We start from the raw sequence: 20,181 nt of genomic DNA on the forward strand, positions 1-20,181 counted from the left end.
GTTTATTTTTTTTTTTACTATTTTCCACATTGTAGAATAATAGTGAAGACATCAAAACTATCAAATAACACATGAAATCATGTAGTAACCAAAAAAGTATTAGACAAATCAAAATATATTTTATATTTGAGGTTCTTCAAAGTAGCCACCCTTTGCCTTGATAACAACTTTGCACACTCTTGGCATTCTCTCAACCAGCTTCATGAGATAGTCACCTGGAATGCATTTCAATTAACAGGTGTGCATTGTTAAAAGTGAATTTGTGGAATTTATTTCCTTAATGCGTTTGAGCCAATCAGTTGTGTTGCAGCCTCAGAATGTAGCTACAGCAAGAGAGGTGGGTTCGGAGTCAGCTTCACGGCCAAAAAATGTGACACGAATCGACGTTCCTACCTCCTCTCCCCGGCTGCGATCGATGAGGCAGGCAGGGGAAACCATGGGAACTGTCACCTCCTTATATCCCTCAGAGGAGGAGACGGTCACGGAGTCTTAGCACATCGATCCACAGGTGACAGGCCAACCATTGGGCTTAATGACAAAATACTCACAAAGCCGCTACTGCTGTGTAGAGCGCTGTGTAGACTGCTGCATAGCGTTAAGTGAAATTTGTATCTATGTTTTTGTGTTTTTTTTCCAATAACCCAAGGGGAGTTGCAACATCAATCCTCATTCATACTTGTTTCATGCTGGTCATATAATAGCACAGGTAGATGGAAAATGAGGAGACGGTATGAAAAGGACCGGCCTTTTGCCCAGGTTTCCATCTGGAGATTGTAAACGGAGTGCTTTGGATCATTTCTCAAGATGTCTTTCTACTGCAGCACAAGTGCCTGCCTTCTTGATAAGTGGCTAAGGTGCCGCTGCCGCTTGCAAGAAATGCCCAAGGACACTGACACCAGCTCTTAAAGACCATGGTTTCGCTTACTGCTCTTAAAATGGCGGGTTATGGATTTCTGAATAAACACCAGCCCACCTATTGAGGAGAGGCCACCGCTGAAGGTTAGAAGACACAAGCTCTGTCGATAACACTCAAGTTGCCATAGAAACGTCAAACTCCATTTAAATCCAAAGAGAAAGAGCGGAGGGAGGGTTTATGGAGGAGGATGAAGACATGGAGAGCGGCGAGAACGCAAAAGAGCAATGGGAGAAAGAGGAAAGAAGAGGGAAAGGCACTGTATAGCGATAAGGGGAAAGATGGCTTTCGATGCATGTGGCTAGATGAGATCTCGGGCCAGCAATGGTGGTGATAACAGGCACTTAGCTCTCACACTCTAGCACCTGGAGCTGTCCGATAATGCACCTCTATGCTGACACAGAACAGCACTGGAGGTCAAAGTATTGATTCCCCAGCAGCCGGCTGTCCAGGGAGAGAGTGACCGCAGAAACCCAGCTCTGGGATGTCCTCACCACGGGCGCGACATGACCTTTTTCTCAAAGTGCCGCAGAAGGGGGACTGAGGGTATCCAATTGCTTCACACACACACACACACACACACACACACACACACACACACACACACACACACACACACACACACACACACACACACACACACACACACACGCATGCATACATGCGCACACACACACAAAGGCATACATCCACTCTGACACACACACCGTGAACACCAATCACTCTAAACCTTGCTAAAGTCTCAGGGCTAGTTGTTAGGTGGCATGCCCACCAGGGAGCAGAGCCCAGAAAGAAAAGCACTTCTGTGATTCAAAGCCCTCTCGCTTGGTAATCACTTCCATGTCTCACTGTTGCTTTCAACACCCCCCAATTATCGCTGTGTCAGCCGGTCCAGTCGAGTATTAGGGACACTAAAGACTGGCCTATTTTTAGAAGAAAGGGGGCCACAGCTTCTGTCCCTATGGGCTCACAGACACACGCCGAGAAACCGTGAAAGGAGACTTAATAGGAAAATAGAGCAATCTATGGACTCACACAAACACACACTTGCTGTACACAAGGAGATTGACACACACACACTTTCTCACAAACAGCTTACTGTTCAGAGACGTGCACTCTCGGGAAGGTTGCAGAATCGGTCGTATCAAGAGAATGAGAGCTTGTGTTATACCTGCGAGGACGGTCAATCTGTTCTATTTGTGATAGCTGTACTATTACCAACACTGTTTTATGTACTCGTGGTTAGAGGCTTGGCTGCGTACAGCAAGACAATGTCATCCTTTGACAAAGTTCATATGGCCTAGATGAGACTGGTACAGTAGCTGGCTGTTCGGAGGAGGATCAATGTGTTTGGAACTGTCCTGGGATCAGAAGCCAGGGTGTTATGCTGTTCTGAGTACAGGGCGATCAAAGAAGTGGACCAAAGCAGCAGGCGGTAGGCTGAGATGAGAGGGGAGAAAGCAAAGTAGCATGGGGATAGAAACAATAGTTCAAGACTGACGATTTGAGTTCAAGACTGACGATTCGAGTTCAAGAGACATGGAGGAATGATCCAAATAAGAAAGCGTGATGATTGAAGATAGGGAAGCAGAAGAAAGGGTGTTGGAAGAGAGAGCGAGTGGGGATGGAGAAAGATTGCAAAGAGAAGGGAGAAAGTGGAAAAAATAGGGAGGGAGAGCGAGGGACCCTCCACTCCTGCTTCTGCTTTTCATCTCTCCCTGAAGATGAGTGGAGGCCTATTTTAAACCCCTTCATCTGTCTAATCTGACGTTCATCTTTCGCCTCTTTTCTTTAACCACCGTCGCTCGTTGTTCAGCGTCCTTGATTAAATTGAGAATCTCTTTCAAACAGTTTAATAACAGCGTCTTGCCCTTCCCCTGTTTTCTCACTGACAATCGAAGAGTTACTTTGATGCGATGCGAAAACAGAGTACCCCCCCCTTTTATTTCCAATGTGGAATTAATTGTCTCTTCCCCAAACAAAGTTAATAGAATCATAAAATGATAGCTCTGAATCATAGAGACTTGATCATTTCTTGAGCCCTGCTCTCTTAAGGCTGTATGTTCTTACATTTGCACGGAATACACTTTAGAGTTATGCCTCTAACTTGACCCTCTTGAGGGCAACCGGCATAGGCTTTCGTCATATCAAACATATCAAATAAAAATAAACGTACCTCCTTCCTTCAGGCAACGTTGGCTCTTTCTTTCTGCTAGCTATTCGTTTGATGCAACCCCCCCCCCCCCCCCCCCCCCCCCTCCCCAAAGTGGTTCTGGCCTTGGAGCCGCCTAGGGAAATTCCACAGATGACGGCCAAGAGAGACGAGAAGGGCAGAAATAGAGTTTGCGGAGGGTAACGGAATGCGACGTTAAGACCACAAAGTGTGTTTCTAAGGGGCTTGATAACACAGGGCTTATGTTACCACTCCACCTCCCCTCTCACTGTACCCTATTGCCCAAAAGGGAATATGAATGGGAGTCATTGATTGATATGAATAGCGTTGTGTTGGTCAAGTTTGACACACGCGCGCACACATACGCGTGCACGCCGACACACACACACACAGCCAATGGATCCCCCATCCTTCATGAGCGATGGCTCTGCAGCTCTCTACTGCACACAAAGTAATGAGAACTTCAGGTCTGTGGAGCCCAGTGCATTTATCACATGCTCACACTTAATGGTCCCTCTGCCAAGGCTTAGCACCACGCCTGCTAGCCGCCCGCTACAAACAGGACTGTTTGTCTCCCACGGCTCTACAGCTGTGTGGACGCGTTTGTGTGTGTGGTTGGGAGTGTACTCTCATTGTTGATTAACACTTTCTCGCTCTTTCTGTGGTCTCTCTCCAATGCACTGCTTTCTTTCTCTCCTCATTTCATCCATCTCTCCCTCTCTCTCTCTCTCTCTCATTCTCCCCTCTGTATCTCTTTTCTAGGAGAGAAGACTCTTTTGGTGTTTGTCCTTCAGCATGACACCAGACAATGAAAGATGGCTGCTGGATTAGCTGTCATGATGAAAGCGTATCCCAGTTTTTCTCTCACGGTTCAGTGCCATGTTTCAAGGCACTCTATACTGAACAAAAATATAAATGCAACAATTTCAACGGTTTTACTGAGTTAGTTCATATAAGGAAATCAGTCAATTTAAAGAAATGAAATAGGCCCTAATCTATGGATTTCACATGACTGGGCAGGGGCGCAGTCATGGGTGGGCCTGGGAGGGCATAGGCCCACCCACTGGGGAGCAATCAGGAGTTTTTCCCCACAAAATGACTGTATTACAAATACTATTATTATTAGAAATACTCAGTTTCATCAGCTGTCCGGGTGGCTGGTCTCAGACGATCCCGCAGGTGAAGAAGCTGAATGTGGAGGTCCTGGACTGGCGTGGTTACACGTGGTTTGCGGTTGTGAGGCGGGTTGGACGTACTGGCAAATTCTCTTAAACGACGTTGGTGGCTGCTTATGGTAGAGAAATTAACATTCAATTCTCTGGCAACAGCTCTGGTAGACATTTCTGCTATTCAGCATGTTAATTGCATGCTCCCTCAACTTGAGACATCATAGTGTTGTGTGACAGAACTGCACATTTTGGTGGTCTTTTATTGTCCCCAGCACAAGGTGCACCTGTGTAATGATCATGCTGTTTAATCAGCTTCTTGATATGCCACACCTGTCAGGTGGATGGATTATCTTGGCAAAGGAGAAATACTCACTAACAGGGATGTGCACAACATTTGAGAGAAATAAGCTTTTTGTGCATATGGAGAATTTCTGCATTGCATAAATATTGCCATATCAATGTATTCAATATTTAATAAAAAAGGAAACACCCCTCTCTGTGAAGGACTCTTAAGAGCAAGCATTCACACACAGTGAATGTCTTTGTTGTATATCAAGACAACTGAACAGAGATTTGTGCTATCCGTAGGCTGATCTCCACCAAATCCATTTTAGGCCTATTGAGCCAGAGGGATGATCTTGCTGAGGAACAGGCATTTTGACCTGGTTTTCCTCTCTCCTAGAAACCATTTGTGATAAACATCCTTTAACTTGCCATGCGTTTCAGTTAATAACATGCCAGACAGTACCCTGTAATGTCTGTAAGGTGGCATTACAATGTAAGAGCATACACAATGATTAAGTACTTCGTCGCGGCGTAAAGCGCCAGGAAGCGAGCAGGCGAGGCCGTGGCATTTTACGGTGCCTAGCGCTCTATTCAAAATGGAGGGCTTAAAAAGTGCACAGAATAGAGCCCATTGATTCATAACCTGTGAATTTACGCAGGCTGCGGTTAAAATGGAAAATCACTCGTACAAAGTGATCGATCTATTGTGTCAGGAGTATATCGGGAAGCGGTGAGCTCAGCTTTGTCCCAAATCCTCTCCTTTCTGCTTTACTACTTTATCCTGGAGGAAACCTAGTGTGGTCTATACAGATGTTTAATGCCACCTTTGGGATTCTCCGAAGCCTCTTTGTGGAACTACAGACTCGGCAATGGCTGGTCTTTGATTCCTCTATACCCTCCCTGCTCTCATCATTCTGTTAGATCAGTGGTCGGGCCGTTTCTCTATTTTAATGTGTGGCAAAAAGTTAATATCTGTCTTTTGAAACAATGTATTTTCTGGCCTTCCCTCTTTCATCTCATGTTCACTAGATTTGGTTTCTTTGTACTCTCTCCCATTTTTGGAAAAACAAGGCTATTTATTATCATCTTTGTAAGAGAACAGGCAAGTACCTCTGTTGCCAAGCACAAAAGCCTTCGGTTGTTAAGTGAGAAACACCAAACAAGCATGCCTGAGAGAGGGAAAACTGAGAAAATATGCATTTACAATCACTCAGTGTTTGTTCGAGCTTTGAGTGTTTATGAAAAACAGGGCGAGAGAATGGGAGAAAACGATATGCCTGGTGTGAAAATAAAAACCGAGCCCTGTTGAGAAAAACAAAGAAATGGAGACCCAGGGAGAAAAACAAAGCACGCGCACAAGACACGACACAGACCTCACATTATCCTAAAACGATCCTGTCTGGGCCTGGCGGTTTCAGGTGTGCGTGATCGAGCTGACGCTGTGATGCTCGGAGGAAAACGCTGGCGCTCATCTTCAAAAGGCCTCCTAATGATCCCTGAGGGCTGCCCGGCTGTGAGAGGAAATGGAGGAATGAGCACAAAATGAGCCACAGCCCACCAAAGCCGCTGACCACTGGGATATTCCCAGGTCGCGCCAGGTTTCCGTGACGGATCTCATTTCCGCCGCCAAAGCAGATACTTGGATTTTGCCGAGTGGGTCGCGAGTGGCTAGGAGGAGATTGGCAGCTGACTTGCATAGCAAAGGGGCTAACCGTGTCCAATGGATCATCAGAGACCGGGGAAAGAGCAGTGCAAGACACACAAACACACACGGAATTGAATACTGAGCTGTAACGCACACAGCTGCCAACTGCATCAATTCATACACGGCCACTGATCAAGCTTCATTCAGAAAGGTTACTCAAGTTCAACACGAGCAATGACCAGTACCATCTAATCAGTACTCCTGTGGAGAAAAAAATACTTTTTGTTTTACATAGAACACGCAGCCATTGATGTGTGCTACGGACAACATTGATTTCTCTGAGCCCAAACAACGTGCTCGTAAGCAGAAACGTATGCAATGCCATCAGTTATTTTAATGACCACTCGTAACGAAACTGATGATGTGCATTTAGATGACATCAGAGGGCATGTGCACTTGATTTGTTTCATTTTTCAGGCTCAGGTTCATTCAACCCATCGTAAAACGGACCCATGCAGTGTACAAATGTTCAACCTGATTTTTATATGCCTGGATCTTTCAGTCAATATATCAATGCTTTTTGGTCCACTTGGGGTTTACAGGTCCTAGTAGAGTTGTAAAAGTGTATTTGAATGTTTGCCAAGCCCCACACACACACACACACACACAGAGTACTTATTTGCTGTGTGCGTGTTTGATCAGCCCTGAGTGTAATATGTTAATGTTTGCTTTTGATTGTTTCACTGATAATATTCTCAACCTTTCATTACGCTTTACGCTAAAGGCGTTACGCTAATTTAGCGAAATGTTTAGACGTGCCCGCACATACAGGACGAGAGAAGCTTCCTTGAAATCTTTGGGAACAGACTAAAACTCCTCTTCAGGCTCTGAAATATCAGTTGAAAGTACCAGCGCTAGTTCTGTGTCATCAAGCTCCATTTCCTATTTGATGATGAAATGATAGTAGATCATCAGAGTCCACATACTCCGTAAGAGTTTGTTGCTAACATCGTCATGCCATTGCTATCCTTCCTATCCCTTCATTCATGCTCTCTCTGCCAGTTGATCTGGCCGTTCCAAGGCAATTTTTTTGCCTTCAACAGACCCTGTCTCCGATCAGCCACGGTGTCTGCCAGGGGTTTCGTAAGGTTCAGCCATGTTAGCGGCCACCAGCACCATTAGGGGCCAACCACAGCTTTTCACGGAACCTTTAGGCTGTTGAAAGATTTCCTTGGACAGGTGCTGCCCACCACAAGGAACTAGAGGCAAGGGAAATCCACCAGTACGTATTAGAAGATTACGTTGTCTTGTCACATGACACTGAGATTTGTCTTTCCGCTTCATCCCAACTATTACTTTGTGAAAAAACATTTCTCTTGACCAGTGGTTGGAACCGGTTGAGGGAACAGAACTGAAAACCGGAAAATTACGAAATTGTTTGAGGAACAGAATGAGAACAAAAGTGATCTATACTGTTCTGGAGCAGAACCGTTATTTTATAAGCATGGGAATCAGTTAAAAATGTTTTATGTTCCGGGCATTTTTTTTTTTACAGTCCCACAAAAAAACACAACAAAACGCTTATGCTAAGCCCTCTGTCACTGAGAAACATGTTACAGTGTCTAAATGCCAGCTGGAAATCTTTGCTAGTGTGTGTATGCTACCTGCAACTCCCCCTCTGAAGCATAGGTTACTGTAGCCTTCTGGTGACGTTACAAGTGTGATTTAGAAATTAGCGAGACATTTTTAATTAGAGAAGAATGGATACACTTTTTAAATGCTAGTTAATTAAGGATACTATAGTTATTACGTTTCACATTGGATTTATTAACTACAAAAAGGTAAAAGTATTTTTAATTCTGTTGCCGCTCTGCACACACAAGCTTGTTAGCTAGCTAAGCCTCCTCCGCCCTATCTCGCTCTCTCCTCACCCGCAAATGTTTTGTTGCATCCCGAGCTGTACACTTGTCTGTCCATCACTCATATAAACAACTAGGCTATAGCTTGCCCGCTTCATAGCAAGCTGCTCTATCCGCACTGATTGGTGAAGTAATTTAATGTCAAGTGTAATGTCAAAAAAATATATATTGTATATTTGAGGTTCAAAAAGGGACAGAAAGGAACGATATTAAGCCAATTGAAAGCCAATGATTACTTTAAGCCTCAAGGTGGTCTTTCCAACCAGTGATAGTGACAGGTATGCTGTTTACGGTACCCTCAAGCTGTCCCTCTCCCACTTAAGATTACCTACTTAAGCCCTGATCACCACAAATCAGCTGTAAGATTTACCTTACGCATGTAGTTTTTCCGCAAGGTCTATAAGCCAATATTGGCAAAGCCCCCCTTTCTCCTTCCATTGCTCCTGCATTGAAAGAACATTTCACCCCCTCAACTCCAACCTAGAGTTCCCAGAAATTATGTTACAAGATGCTTTTTTTCCAAGTCCACTCAAGCAGTGAAGAGTTAGTCTTGGTGTTGTACTTACAGAACCTCGTTGTGGACCCTCTAGGTGTAGAAAGCATTGCGTGTCCCGAGGGGGCTGTGTTTACGCTAGCTTAGATACGTGGCTTGTTCTCGAGAGTTTGTAGAGTTAGAAAAACTGCAGATGAGGAATGAATAGCGATTAAGTAGGTACGTGGGAAATGAATGTTGGCTGTCCTAGCAGGGAGTCATCTAATGCAGTATGGAATGACACCCGCCAGTGGCAAGCAAGTCAAATAGGAAGACTGCCTGTACCGAACCAAGTTTATTTTTGCCGGATGCATAGTTCAAACTTGTCTCTTCCCCTCTCTAACAGACTCACAAATGCAGTGAATCCTTCTTGTAAGATGATGCCCTCCTCTACTATAATTTTTTTGCCCTTGACTTCAAACCAGGGGTAACCCCCAGTCTTCGCAGTTACATGGGACGCAAATGAGAGGAAATTAAGCAATTCACTTAACTCTAAGTCTCTAGATCTAATAACAAACATGAGGGCAGCGACCCGTGTTGTAGTCTGTAGATTGAAGACTCTGTTTGTCCGTGGGTCATTGTAACCCTTTTCAACCATGGCACCGGTGTAGTCTGTGGGAAACGATCCTTTATATATTCCCCAATTCCGTAGTTTTCTCACAGTGCCCGAGTACAGTGCAAAATAAATTAAAAAATAAGAGTGAGGAAAAAGTTGGACTGGTCTCTCGATATAAATGACACTCTGAGGATCCACATTCCCATGCATTGACACAAACCAAAAGTGCAGAGGAGGTTTTGGAACTATGTAGTACATAACAGAGATTATGTGTTTAGGTAATTGTGGTGTAGAAGCTGGCGGATGCGTGTGGAGGGATTTTCATGGACCGTAATCAGTCTCAGCTGAAGTGAGGTTTTCCCCGATCGCTCCAAAACCTCAGGCGTACGCCGGTGACCGCAGAGAGAGGGTTGAGAAGTTGAACGGTACGGTAACTGACACCCATGCCTCTTGTGGAATTTTAGGGGGAGAGCTAGATCTCTTCTTTTAAAGCCTGAACATCTTTCCAGAATAGTTAATTCCTGCTATTGGTCTCCTTTCCACACAGGGGAGCTAACTTCTTGCTTAAACAGAAGAACCTCAAGTTACACAGTGGACAGTGAAGCTAACAATGTGACTTTCTACTCCAACATTTCTACTCCAAATGTTTCATACGAGGCGGCAGTACAGAACGTCACCTTTTTATTTGAGGGTATTTTCATACATGCCTGTTTTACCGTTTAGGAATGAAAGTACTTCATGTATCTAGTCTCCCCATTTGTCATAAGTATTTGGACAAATTAACTTAGTGTGTTAAAGTAATCAAAAGTTGAGTGTTTGGTCCCATATTCTACATCAAGCTTGTGACTCTGCAGACTCGTTGGATGCCAGTTACTATTGAGAAAACAACCCAAAACGAACGGCAAATGGATCCAACGACTCTGTAGAGTCACAAGGTTGATGTAGTCATTGCGTGCTAAGAATATGGGACCAAAACCTAAACTTTTGATAGATTCTTCCATGTCTGGTGACTGGTCTTTATACATTTACAACACTTAGCATAGCAAACGGAAGCAAACCTCTTAAATCAATCCAAGATGGCTTCAGTCGTCTCCTGTTGCAGTTTCATACAGTACTTTTGATCTTTTGCCTCTTGACAGGAAATGTCCCCCACGGTTGTGACTACCACAACCCAGGCAGGCGCCACCACAATAGAGAACAAGTTAAAGAGCTAGAGTGAGTTTTTGTCTCCGGGGTCGTTTGTCTCCCAGCTGGGAGCTCTTAGCAGCGCTGTAACAACCACTCTATTGGAGAAGATGGGAATGTTTGTTCTCACTTTTAGCTCCTCTACTCACTAGTGAGGTAAGCTGAAGGTGGACTGAAAGCAGCTGGGCCTTAGCTCAGTCATACAATATGACCTTGGTTTGCCCAGAAAAAAATATACAACATTATTTCATTTGTTCTATTATATTGTTCTGGAAACAAACTTTCTGGAAACAAACTTTCCAGACTGTGCAGTTACAACATTACCCGTTTTCATGTGTCGTGCTGATTGTGCTAGTCAGTGGGGGAAGTTTTGAACTCTTCCCCTCTTTGTGTGATCACAAAAATTACCTCAGACTTTCCCATGTTACTTCCTCCAAACATCGATTGAATGACAACACAGGTTGCCTCATTCATGTATCTTCAGTCTGACTGTAGAGGAGAAGTAGGTTGTGCGTGTCTGAGTGGGTGTAATCCTTTAGAGCAGAGGCTACTGCGAGCCACAACGTAAACACGACTAGACGCTAATGCTAATCCTTATAATTTATAGCGGAGGGGGGGCCATGACTGGCTGACCTCGCGGCTAAGCACAGCACCTGCACGAAATCTAAACTAGGATGGCGTAGGCTAATTGATATTGATGGCGAGAGCTCCTGTTTGTTGACTTTTGGAGGGCAGTTAGTTAGCGCGGCAAGCTAACATCCTGTCTCTAGCGTAGCGTTTCCCAAACTCAGTCCTCAAGACCCCAAGGGGTGCACGTTTTGGTTACACAGCTAAGCTTGATCATTTTTTTAATCAGCTGTGTAGTGCTTGGGCAAAAACACTAAACATGCCCCCCTTGGGTTCCTGAGGACCGAGTTTTGGAAAACCTGCTCTAGCGAGTCAGTGGAGACATGCCTAGCTTAAGGATGTATGTCCCCTTGCTAGCAACATTCCTCACAGCATTCCTCACGAAAGAGTCAGAGGGTCAGGATTTTAGAATGTTAACCTAGTAATGTATGATATTGTAGTGAATCTAGATCTTGCTCTGTGTAATCCACTTGGTTTATCAACTTGATGCAGCCGTTACAATATGAAACGTTTCCTGTGAGCTAATGTGGAACATTATAAAAATGAGTCAAACAACTTCAATGAAACTATCAATTGACTCGTTCAGAATGTAGATCGTCACGTCTCTATGGTCCATTGGACTGACGTGTATCGTGTCTCAGACAGAATGACCTTTCCCGCCAGAAGCTCCCTCTTGTCATCGCTCTGGCTGTGTGTGTTAGCGCTGTATGTTAGTACTCTAAAGAGGCAGATGTTGACGTTGGCTGCCGTTAAGACCATCTGGGTTCCAGCTCGAACCGTTCGTTCCTCATTGATATTGTTTTGACGAAAGCAGACAGCTTGAAGTCGGTCATTAATATTTCTGACCAAAACTGTCTGGTGTCAGTCTGACCTTGGATAATTTTTTATTTATTAGTGTTTAACGTTTAGTTTTACGCATTCTGGACTGCTGCCGGTGTCATGAGTTGATAGACCAGAACATGGAGACAATCACGTGAATCAATTGTCCAGTGTGATTTTATTTTTGTGCATTGCTTTCAAAAATTGTAATGAAGAATAAATGTTGTTATGCTCGCAGATTTGTGTTGTCATTAGATGCCATTAGGCTATGATGAATCATAACTGTAGCTTTTTGTTTAGATAATGCAAGCAGAAAATGCCTCTTGTCCTGAAATTGTATCATTCAATTAATAGACATCGGCTCCTGAATAAATGTTCTTTAAATCAAATCGATTAATTTGCGAAGATCACTAGCCAATTGAGAAAAGGTCCTAAGTTGAGCAATTACAGATTTGGCATGACATGTCCATGAAATAGGTTGACATGAAATAGGTTTTCGTGTATAGTCAAACAGAGTGTGTATTCTATGACCCCTTTTCATCTGACTGAACTTAATTCCTTTCTTCTCCGTCCATATTTCCCTCCACAGACCGTGCTCCCTTGGATCGGAGCCCCACACCATGACTTGCTGAAGCCGTCTTTGCTGCTACCCAACCCCCTTCTCCTCATTCAAGATGGTCCCTCCGAAATGGATGAGGAGGCGTCTCCTGCTGGCGGCCCTCACACTCACTTCCTGTCTACTGTTCGCCATGGCCACGCCCTTCCCCAAGGACCTGGAGCCAATCAACGTTGTCGGATGGGAGCGTGAGTAGCCCCAACAGCCCCCTGATTGGCTTAGAGTGATTTAAAAGGCCAAGTGGTGCCATGTTGCATATTTTTCCTCTGTGATATAAGGGGATTAATTTAGTAGCACGGGACTGGTAGTTAGAGTTCACTAATATGATGTGACGTATAAATCTACCCCAGAGTTAGCGGAGGAAGATTGCTGTGATATTTGTCACCAGCAGCACGCAAGGAAACCGATACCCTATTTGCGTGGCCTAAGGCAGGCTCAGAGCCCTAATGCTACCTTGTTAATACATTGATGAGCCGAAGTCAGGCTGTAGAGTTGGCCTGCACGGGAGATGAGTTTGGAGGGATGGTCTTGTGCAAATTAAACCCAAGATTAGATTAAGCAAAGATGTGCACTGAAAATGGCCATCATTGGATTTTGAGTGGGTGTTGGGCACAGTTTTCCCACAGTTCTCTAACTATATGTGGGTCTATCGGCTCCAGGAGGTATGGTTTACATGATAGTTAATGAGCCGGACAGGTTCCATACATTATTGGTGTGAGAAAGGTGGATAAAGAGAAGCGAAGGAGAAAGTGTCGCTGAGGGGCTGTCATTGGCACAGTGGCATTAGAAAGGAGTCGGTTTGCGCGGTCAACAGCTTCAAATCGCGGAAAGAGAGGGCAAAAAGAACAAGAGGGAGTTTAGTGTGGTTCCGATATGCACAAATCAAAGTCGAGGAGAAATGCTGAAAATTTCCGACTGAGATCAGCTCTTATTTGCCGGATGTAGTAGCTATAACACACCTTGAAACCGATTTGACTACGGATATATCTCCTGACATATCGGACAGTGGAAATGACAGCATCAGACCTATCTACACAAACTGGGAGTGAGAGTGGACTTCTCAAGGGCATTTTGTTTAGTGTTGGAGCATATTCGGCTCCTCACTCTGCATGTTGCGGGTTAGCGTCGCCTTTGCCATCGACGAAATGCCAACAGTCTTATCATTTAATGAACACTTTTGCCTCGTCATCATATTTGCTGTTGTGTTGTCCAAACAAAGCCTTTCGACAGAAGTTTAATCTTACGGCTACAGTATGTGCTTTAATAATTGCCATTTATGAAAATGACTTGCGCCAGAACTAGAGTAGCAGACACTTTATCTTGGCTCACTCATCCCGAGCCAAATAAACTATGGATCTATCAAACCTTCAGAAGGTTTGAAACCTTTTCGGAAGAAAACAGACAATAAAAACGGGGATTTGCCCAATAAGAAGCGCTCATGTTTTCAAAAATGTTATGTTGCGTGCCTTAATGAACAAGACTCAGGACTGGACACAAATGGCGAGAGCGGGGACTAGCAGAGGTTTCTGTTCATTACCTTCCCTCCAGTCTGACCTTTAGAAACAAGCAGAGCTCCTGAACCTGGATCCAGTCCACACTAAGAATAGGACATGACTAGAATGGAAAGCGTCTGACCAGAGAGTGACTGGTTTAGTTTAGCTACTGCAAATCTACGCCATATCTGTTTATTGCCACTAGCAACTGAAAATCCAACAAATACTACAGTATTAAAGATTTAAATATCATAACAGTTGGGGTCATGAATTGGACAAGTCTTTATGTATGTGATAATTCAACTATTCTTTATATTATAATTTTCTCTCTTTGTAGACTCCTACCTATACCCAGGGTTCCAGGGGCTGGTGTCGGACAACGACACAGCCAGACTAGGCCTGGACTTCCAGAGGATGCTGAGGATCAATCACATACTCTACATCGCTGCCAGGTCAGTCAGCCAATCCACTGCCTCCGTTCTGGTCCACATGTTAACAATCGCAACCAATTAAACATCACAACCAGACTAACCAATCTAGGGTCTGTTTCTCGGACACTGTAGCATTTTCAATGGAGAATCCGGGAAACCAACCCTCGGTTTGCCTTTATTTATGAGACTGTAACAGCACACCATGACACTAAATCTTAGTCTTTACCCCACAGGGACCATGTCTTTGCAGTAAACCTGACCACAGCTGGTGACGACTTCGTCCCCCAGCTGGTAAGTTACGTAATCAAACAGACAATCAAACCTCACATGGCTATGCAAGATGGAATACAACATAGAAAACTAAACAGGAAATAACATGGCCATGTGGTTTATTACTGCACACTTTTGATCTGCTTGTTCTCTTCTAAACACAAAGTACCCATAATTTATTTGCAACATCAATAATATTTGTTTGTAGAAGTACCACAGCTTGGCTTCTAGTGAGTTTTCCTCACTAATGGACTTGACTGCAAACAATGGCCCTCAGCTTGGCTGCTCCCCCAGCTACCTCCCCCTCTGTTTAACATGAAAGACCACAGTGGAGAACCCTCGAGCGTAACCCCAATATGGCAGAGGTCCAGTAGTTATACCCAGAAGCCCCTTTTCATATCAGCTTCCCAGAATCCCCTGCTGTTGACGGGGCGGCGAAGTCAAGCGACGCTCTCGGCAGGCAGACCCCAAAGGTCACAGAGAGGCCTCTGACAGGCTATGGCCACACGAGCACATTCTGTGATTGCGTCGGTCTCTTTCATTGAACTCTGGGTGTGGTGGGGTTTTCTCTAGAGCATGGGGTCATATTTAGTCCCCACCCCTTTCATGTATTGCAGAAGCTCACATGGAGGTCCAAGGATGTGGCCAAGTGTACCGTGAGGGGTAGAAACAGTGTGAGTATCTATCACCATGTTCCTTGTGTGTCTACTTTGAGGTCAGGAGAGAAACTCTCCCTAGCAACATAAGTGCACCCTATAACATAATTGGATGGTTTCAAGGCTCCATAATTGTATTTGTGAATTGTTGTGATACCTAGTAATGCCTGAGTGCTACTTTAACTATGTATCCTGTGTTTTTCTTTTCCAGGATGAGTGCTACAACTATGTCAAAGTGCTGGTACCGCGGAACGATGAGACCCTGTTTGCTTGCGGCACCAATGCCTTCAACCCCACCTGCCGCAACTACAAGGTGTGTGTGTGTGTGTGTGTGTGTGTGTGTGTGTGTGTGTGTGTGTGTGTGTGTGTGTGTGTGTGTGTGTGTGTGTGTGTGTGTGTGTGTGTGTGTGTGTGTGTGTGTGTGTGTGTGTGTGTGTGTGTGTGTGTGTGTGTGTGTGTGTGTGTGTGAGTCTAGGTGGGGGTGTGTGCTGTTCATTTCTTTCTTTCATCAAACCTTTAGATTCAAGAGAGCCATGATTGACGTTTGTTAATGTCACTCCAATTAGAAGGCTGTGATTGCTGATTTGCGGGCATGCAGAGACAACGAGCTAGTCATTATCACAATGCCACAATTTGAGTCTTCGTTCACTCCCTTTTTTTGCTAAGCCTTTTGTGTGTTCAGTCCTCTTGCATTGACAAGGTATAATTGCTACCCGGGCAGTCGGTTTGCACTTCGAAATGATGTCAATGTAGACTGACTTAGTTTTCATCACTCATTACTTTTTAAAATAAAAGTCAGAGCCATGCTTAATTCTTCACTACTTTTTACAATATGGCTGTAAGAATTCACCTGTGTTTTTTGCATACAATACAATTGGCATACATAAAATAGTGAGATTGTTGAAAAGCCAAGAAAGATGACTTGTCTTGTCATTTAGCATTAGAAACGAGACGTAATTACAGCTCATTGAAGGCAGTGAGGTGAAGCCAATCAGACAGATGTTGTTTTGTTTTCCCTAGCACTGTGTGTGTGTGTGTGTGTGTGTGTGTGTGTGTGTGTGTGTGTGTGTGTGTGTGTGTGTGTGTGTGTGTGTGTGTGTGTGTGTGTGTGTGTGTGTGTGTGTGTGTGTGTGTGTGTGTGTGCACTCCTGCTCCTGCTTTGCCACAAATAGGAGACTGTCCCCAGAGGGACTGGAGAGGCAGCCAGATCATTTATGAGCGCCAGCAAGGGGCTGAGCAGCCACAGCCGTGCCGGCAAGGGGCTGAGCAGCCACAGCCGTGCCGGCAAGGGGCTGAGCAGCCACAGCCGTGCCGGCAAGGGGCTGAGCAGCCACAGCCGTGCCGGCAAGGGGCTGAGCAGCCACAGCCGTGCCGGCAAGGGGCTGAGCAGCCACAGCCGTGCCGGCAAGGGGCTGAGCAGCCACAGCCGTGCCGGCAAGGGGCTGAGCAGCCACAGCCGTGCCGGCAAGGGGCTGAGCAGCCACAGCCGTGCCGGCAAGGGGCTGAGCAGCCACAGCCGTGCCGGCAAGGGGCTGAGCAGCCACAGCCGTGCCGGCAAGGGGCTGAGCAGCCACAGCCGTGCCGGCAAGGGGCTGAGCAGCCACAGCCGTGCCGGCAAGGGGCTGAGCAGCCACAGCCGTGCCGGCAAGGGGCTGAGCAGCCACAGCCGTGCCGGCAAGGGGCTGAGCAGCCACAGCCGTGCCGGCAAGGGGCTGAGCAGCCACAGCCGTGCCGGCAAGGGGCTGAGCAGCCACAGCCGTGCCGGCAAGGGGCTGAGCAGCCACAGCCGTGCCGGCAAGGGGCTGAGCAGCCACAGCCGTGCCGGCAAGGGGCTGAGCAGCCACAGCCGTGCCGGCAAGGGGCTGAGCAGCCACAGCCGTGCCGGCAAGGGGCTGAGCAGCCACAGCCGTGCTAGCAATTCCACTAATGTTGCAGAGGAAGTATTGGGTTTAAGGGGTTTGTGTAGTGCTGGTTTCAGTCCAGGCCCTAGGCCATAATGGCGACAGAGAACTAAGTTTCCTCTCGCTCACACAGATGACCACCCTGGAGCAGGTTGGCGAAGAGGTGTTGGGTCAGGCACGCTGTCCCTTCGAGTCGGGCCAATCCAACCTCGGCCTCTTTGCTGGTGAGTGGCGCAATTTATATATTTAGAGTTTGAAATGTAAATGTTTTGCCCAAAGTCCATTAGCGATAAAATGTAGTCCAAAGCCTAAGTGTTAGGCCTTTTAGGTAGGTCAAGACTGAAGCCTAGTTTTATGGCTAAATCGATTAGTCATAAAAATCTGAGCATTCTTATAGCATGAATTTAAGTGTTTCATATATGAATTGGTAAATAGATATGACATGGACATGTCTTTTATATTAAGCTTAACCATTTGAATTGTCTTACTATGACTTGCTTTTTTTATACTATCTTACTTATTAATTGCTATATTTACTATACTCTCTTTATTTTCTAGGTGGTGATTTCTACTCTGCCACCATGACCGACTTCCTGGCCAGCGACGCTGTCATCTACCGTAGTCTTGGCGACGACAGCCCCGTCCTGCGGACCGTCAAGTACGACTCCAAGTGGCTCCGAGGTCGGTCACATGAATGTCGTGTCTGTCAGTGTCCTGGTTGGGGATGTGTAGATTTTTTCAGCCCAGTACCAGGACACCCATTTTAACTCATAATTGCATCATCAAGTCCTTACATACCCAGCCATCACAATGTCTTGAGACCTGTCTTAGAAAACGAGGACACGTCTCTATAAACACGTATTGGAAATACCAAGGCATTTTTATAATGTTGTTTTCATTTTTTTATTCATTATAAATACTAATCACTCACTCTACAACTCTCATGCACATCCATAGCACCAATTGTGATGGACACCAAATCAAAGTAATCAAGATTTATTGACCAAAAATAACAATTTCAGAAGCAACAAAGTAACTGTAGGTGAAGGTGGTATAGAGATCCAAACAACTCCTATCTTCAAGTCTTTACAGCCAGATAGTCATCTCTTGTTTGGGGATCTCAGATCTCACAGCTGCTCTTCCTTAATCTGTAAGAAAATAACATGTAATTAGGTATCATTAGGTACCCTGCTATTTTCTTGTACCTTATTTATGAATAGCTCACCTGAAGCCGAAAGCTCTTCCGTCCACGAGGCCTTACTGTATGACACCAGACAGCTTACCTTGATTTAGTTGAGTTGCTGACATGTCTTCCATCCTCGTATCCTGACAAAAGAGGAATAGGTCATGTTCATTGCACAATAACTACCAAAGCACATGTGAAAACAAGAAAGCAGATGCAAGCATCAGTCATAACTTACCTCGTCAGCCTAACCATGCGTAAAGGTCAGCATAAGTCCAGTCTACTCTGCAGCACGTGAGGTTGGCAGGGCTGATCAATAAAATAAAACAAGAAAAATCCATAAATGCACAAGCCATTTATAAATTTATTTGGGGGATATATTTAATGTAACATTTATATGTATTTTCTATTTAATAAAACTGCACAGGAAAGACCAGAATTAGTCGCCCTGTTAATGAGAGTAGGTCAACTTTGTCTTGAGACATCTTAAGATGATCGGTGGTGATGGCTGAACGATCATCGAGGTTGAGACATTTGACATCATCCTGTCCTCTCTTTATGATCCCCCATGGACTCCATGGGCAACTGAAAAAAAGAATCATGCATGCATTTAGAGATTTAACCATCGTTTTTTTAACTATACTTGCTAGCTAATGACAGTTGTTAGCTAGCTAACCAGAGTCTGCACAATATCACATTTGGTAGTGCCAAAACAAGATGTCTAACATATTTCTTCATATTGACTAAATATTATTTTAGCTAACGTACATTACATATTAAAATGCTTTGCTTGCTTTGCTCAAGTTGAAAAGAACAGTATGTAAATCTTCCACGTTTGACAGACTACCATTTGAGTCTTATATCAACTGTCAGTAGAATGTTCCATGAATTTGAAATGTTAAACATTCCAAAATAAAGACTATATAAAGACTAAATCTTTTACATTAGTGTCTTGAGACATATCTTGATACCCATAACATGTCTCGAGATGGCATTGAGTGTTTCTTAAGACGTCTTGAGACAAAGGTGATGGTTGGGTATGTAATTAGCCCCGTGTGGCTCAGTTGGTAGAGCATGGCGCTTGCAACGCCAGGGTTGTGGGTTCGATTCCCACTGGGGGCCAGTACAAAAAAAAAGTATGAATGTATGTAATTGTAAGTCGCTCTGGATAAGAGCGTCTGCTAAATGACTTAAATGTAAATGTAATTAGTTGAATCAGGTGTTAGTACAGGGTTGGCGCAAATGCCTGAACAACAGGGACTCCATCTCCAGTAGATACAGATACTCCCCAGAAAATGATGACTCCCCATAATGACTTTCATTCGATCTCACCTCTCACTTCTCCCCTCTTGTTGTGTCTGCTTCCCTCCCCAGAGCCCCATTTCCACCATGCGATCGAGTATGGGAATTATGTCTACTTCTTCCTCAGTGAGATTGCAGTGGAGTACACCACCCTGGGCAAGGTAAAAGGGTGTCCGTGATAGAACCACAAATGTATGTACAGTCATGGCCAAAAGTTCTGAGAATGACACAAATGTGAATTTTCACAAAGTCTGCTGCCTCAGTTTGTATGATGGCAATTTGCATATACTCCAGAATGTTATGAAGAGTGATCAGATGAATTGCAATTAATTGCAAAGTCCCTCTTTGGATCCTCTTTGGATGCAAATGAACTGAATCACCAAAAAACATTTCCACTGCATTTCAGCCCTCCACAAAGGACCAGCTGACATCATGTCAGTGATTCTCTCGTTAACACAGGTGTGAGTGTTGAGGAGGACAAGGCTGGAGATCACTCTGTCATGCTG

The 20,181-nt window shown here is 44.8% G+C and overlaps 1 protein-coding gene across 1 annotated transcript in view; it reads left to right on the forward strand.

Annotated features, from left to right (window-relative positions):
• LOC120022219 (semaphorin-6D-like) overlaps nucleotides 1-20,181 on the forward strand; it is a 109,980-nt gene that overhangs the window by 66,954 nt on the left and 22,845 nt on the right. The window contains exons 4-11 of the mRNA XM_038966098.1: nucleotides 12,413-12,627; nucleotides 14,270-14,384; nucleotides 14,597-14,654; nucleotides 15,251-15,307; nucleotides 15,501-15,602; nucleotides 17,324-17,414; nucleotides 17,749-17,871; nucleotides 19,748-19,836. Of these exons, the coding sequence (XP_038822026.1) occupies nucleotides 12,498-12,627; nucleotides 14,270-14,384; nucleotides 14,597-14,654; nucleotides 15,251-15,307; nucleotides 15,501-15,602; nucleotides 17,324-17,414; nucleotides 17,749-17,871; nucleotides 19,748-19,836 (765 nt within the window). The 5' untranslated portion in view covers nucleotides 12,413-12,497. The remainder of the gene's footprint in view (nucleotides 1-12,412; nucleotides 12,628-14,269; nucleotides 14,385-14,596; nucleotides 14,655-15,250; nucleotides 15,308-15,500; nucleotides 15,603-17,323; nucleotides 17,415-17,748; nucleotides 17,872-19,747; nucleotides 19,837-20,181) is intronic.

The sequence above is a fragment of the Salvelinus namaycush genome, chromosome 27 (genome assembly GCF_016432855.1).
Source record: "Salvelinus namaycush isolate Seneca chromosome 27, SaNama_1.0, whole genome shotgun sequence".
Classification (NCBI taxonomy): domain Eukaryota; kingdom Metazoa; phylum Chordata; class Actinopteri; order Salmoniformes; family Salmonidae; genus Salvelinus; species Salvelinus namaycush.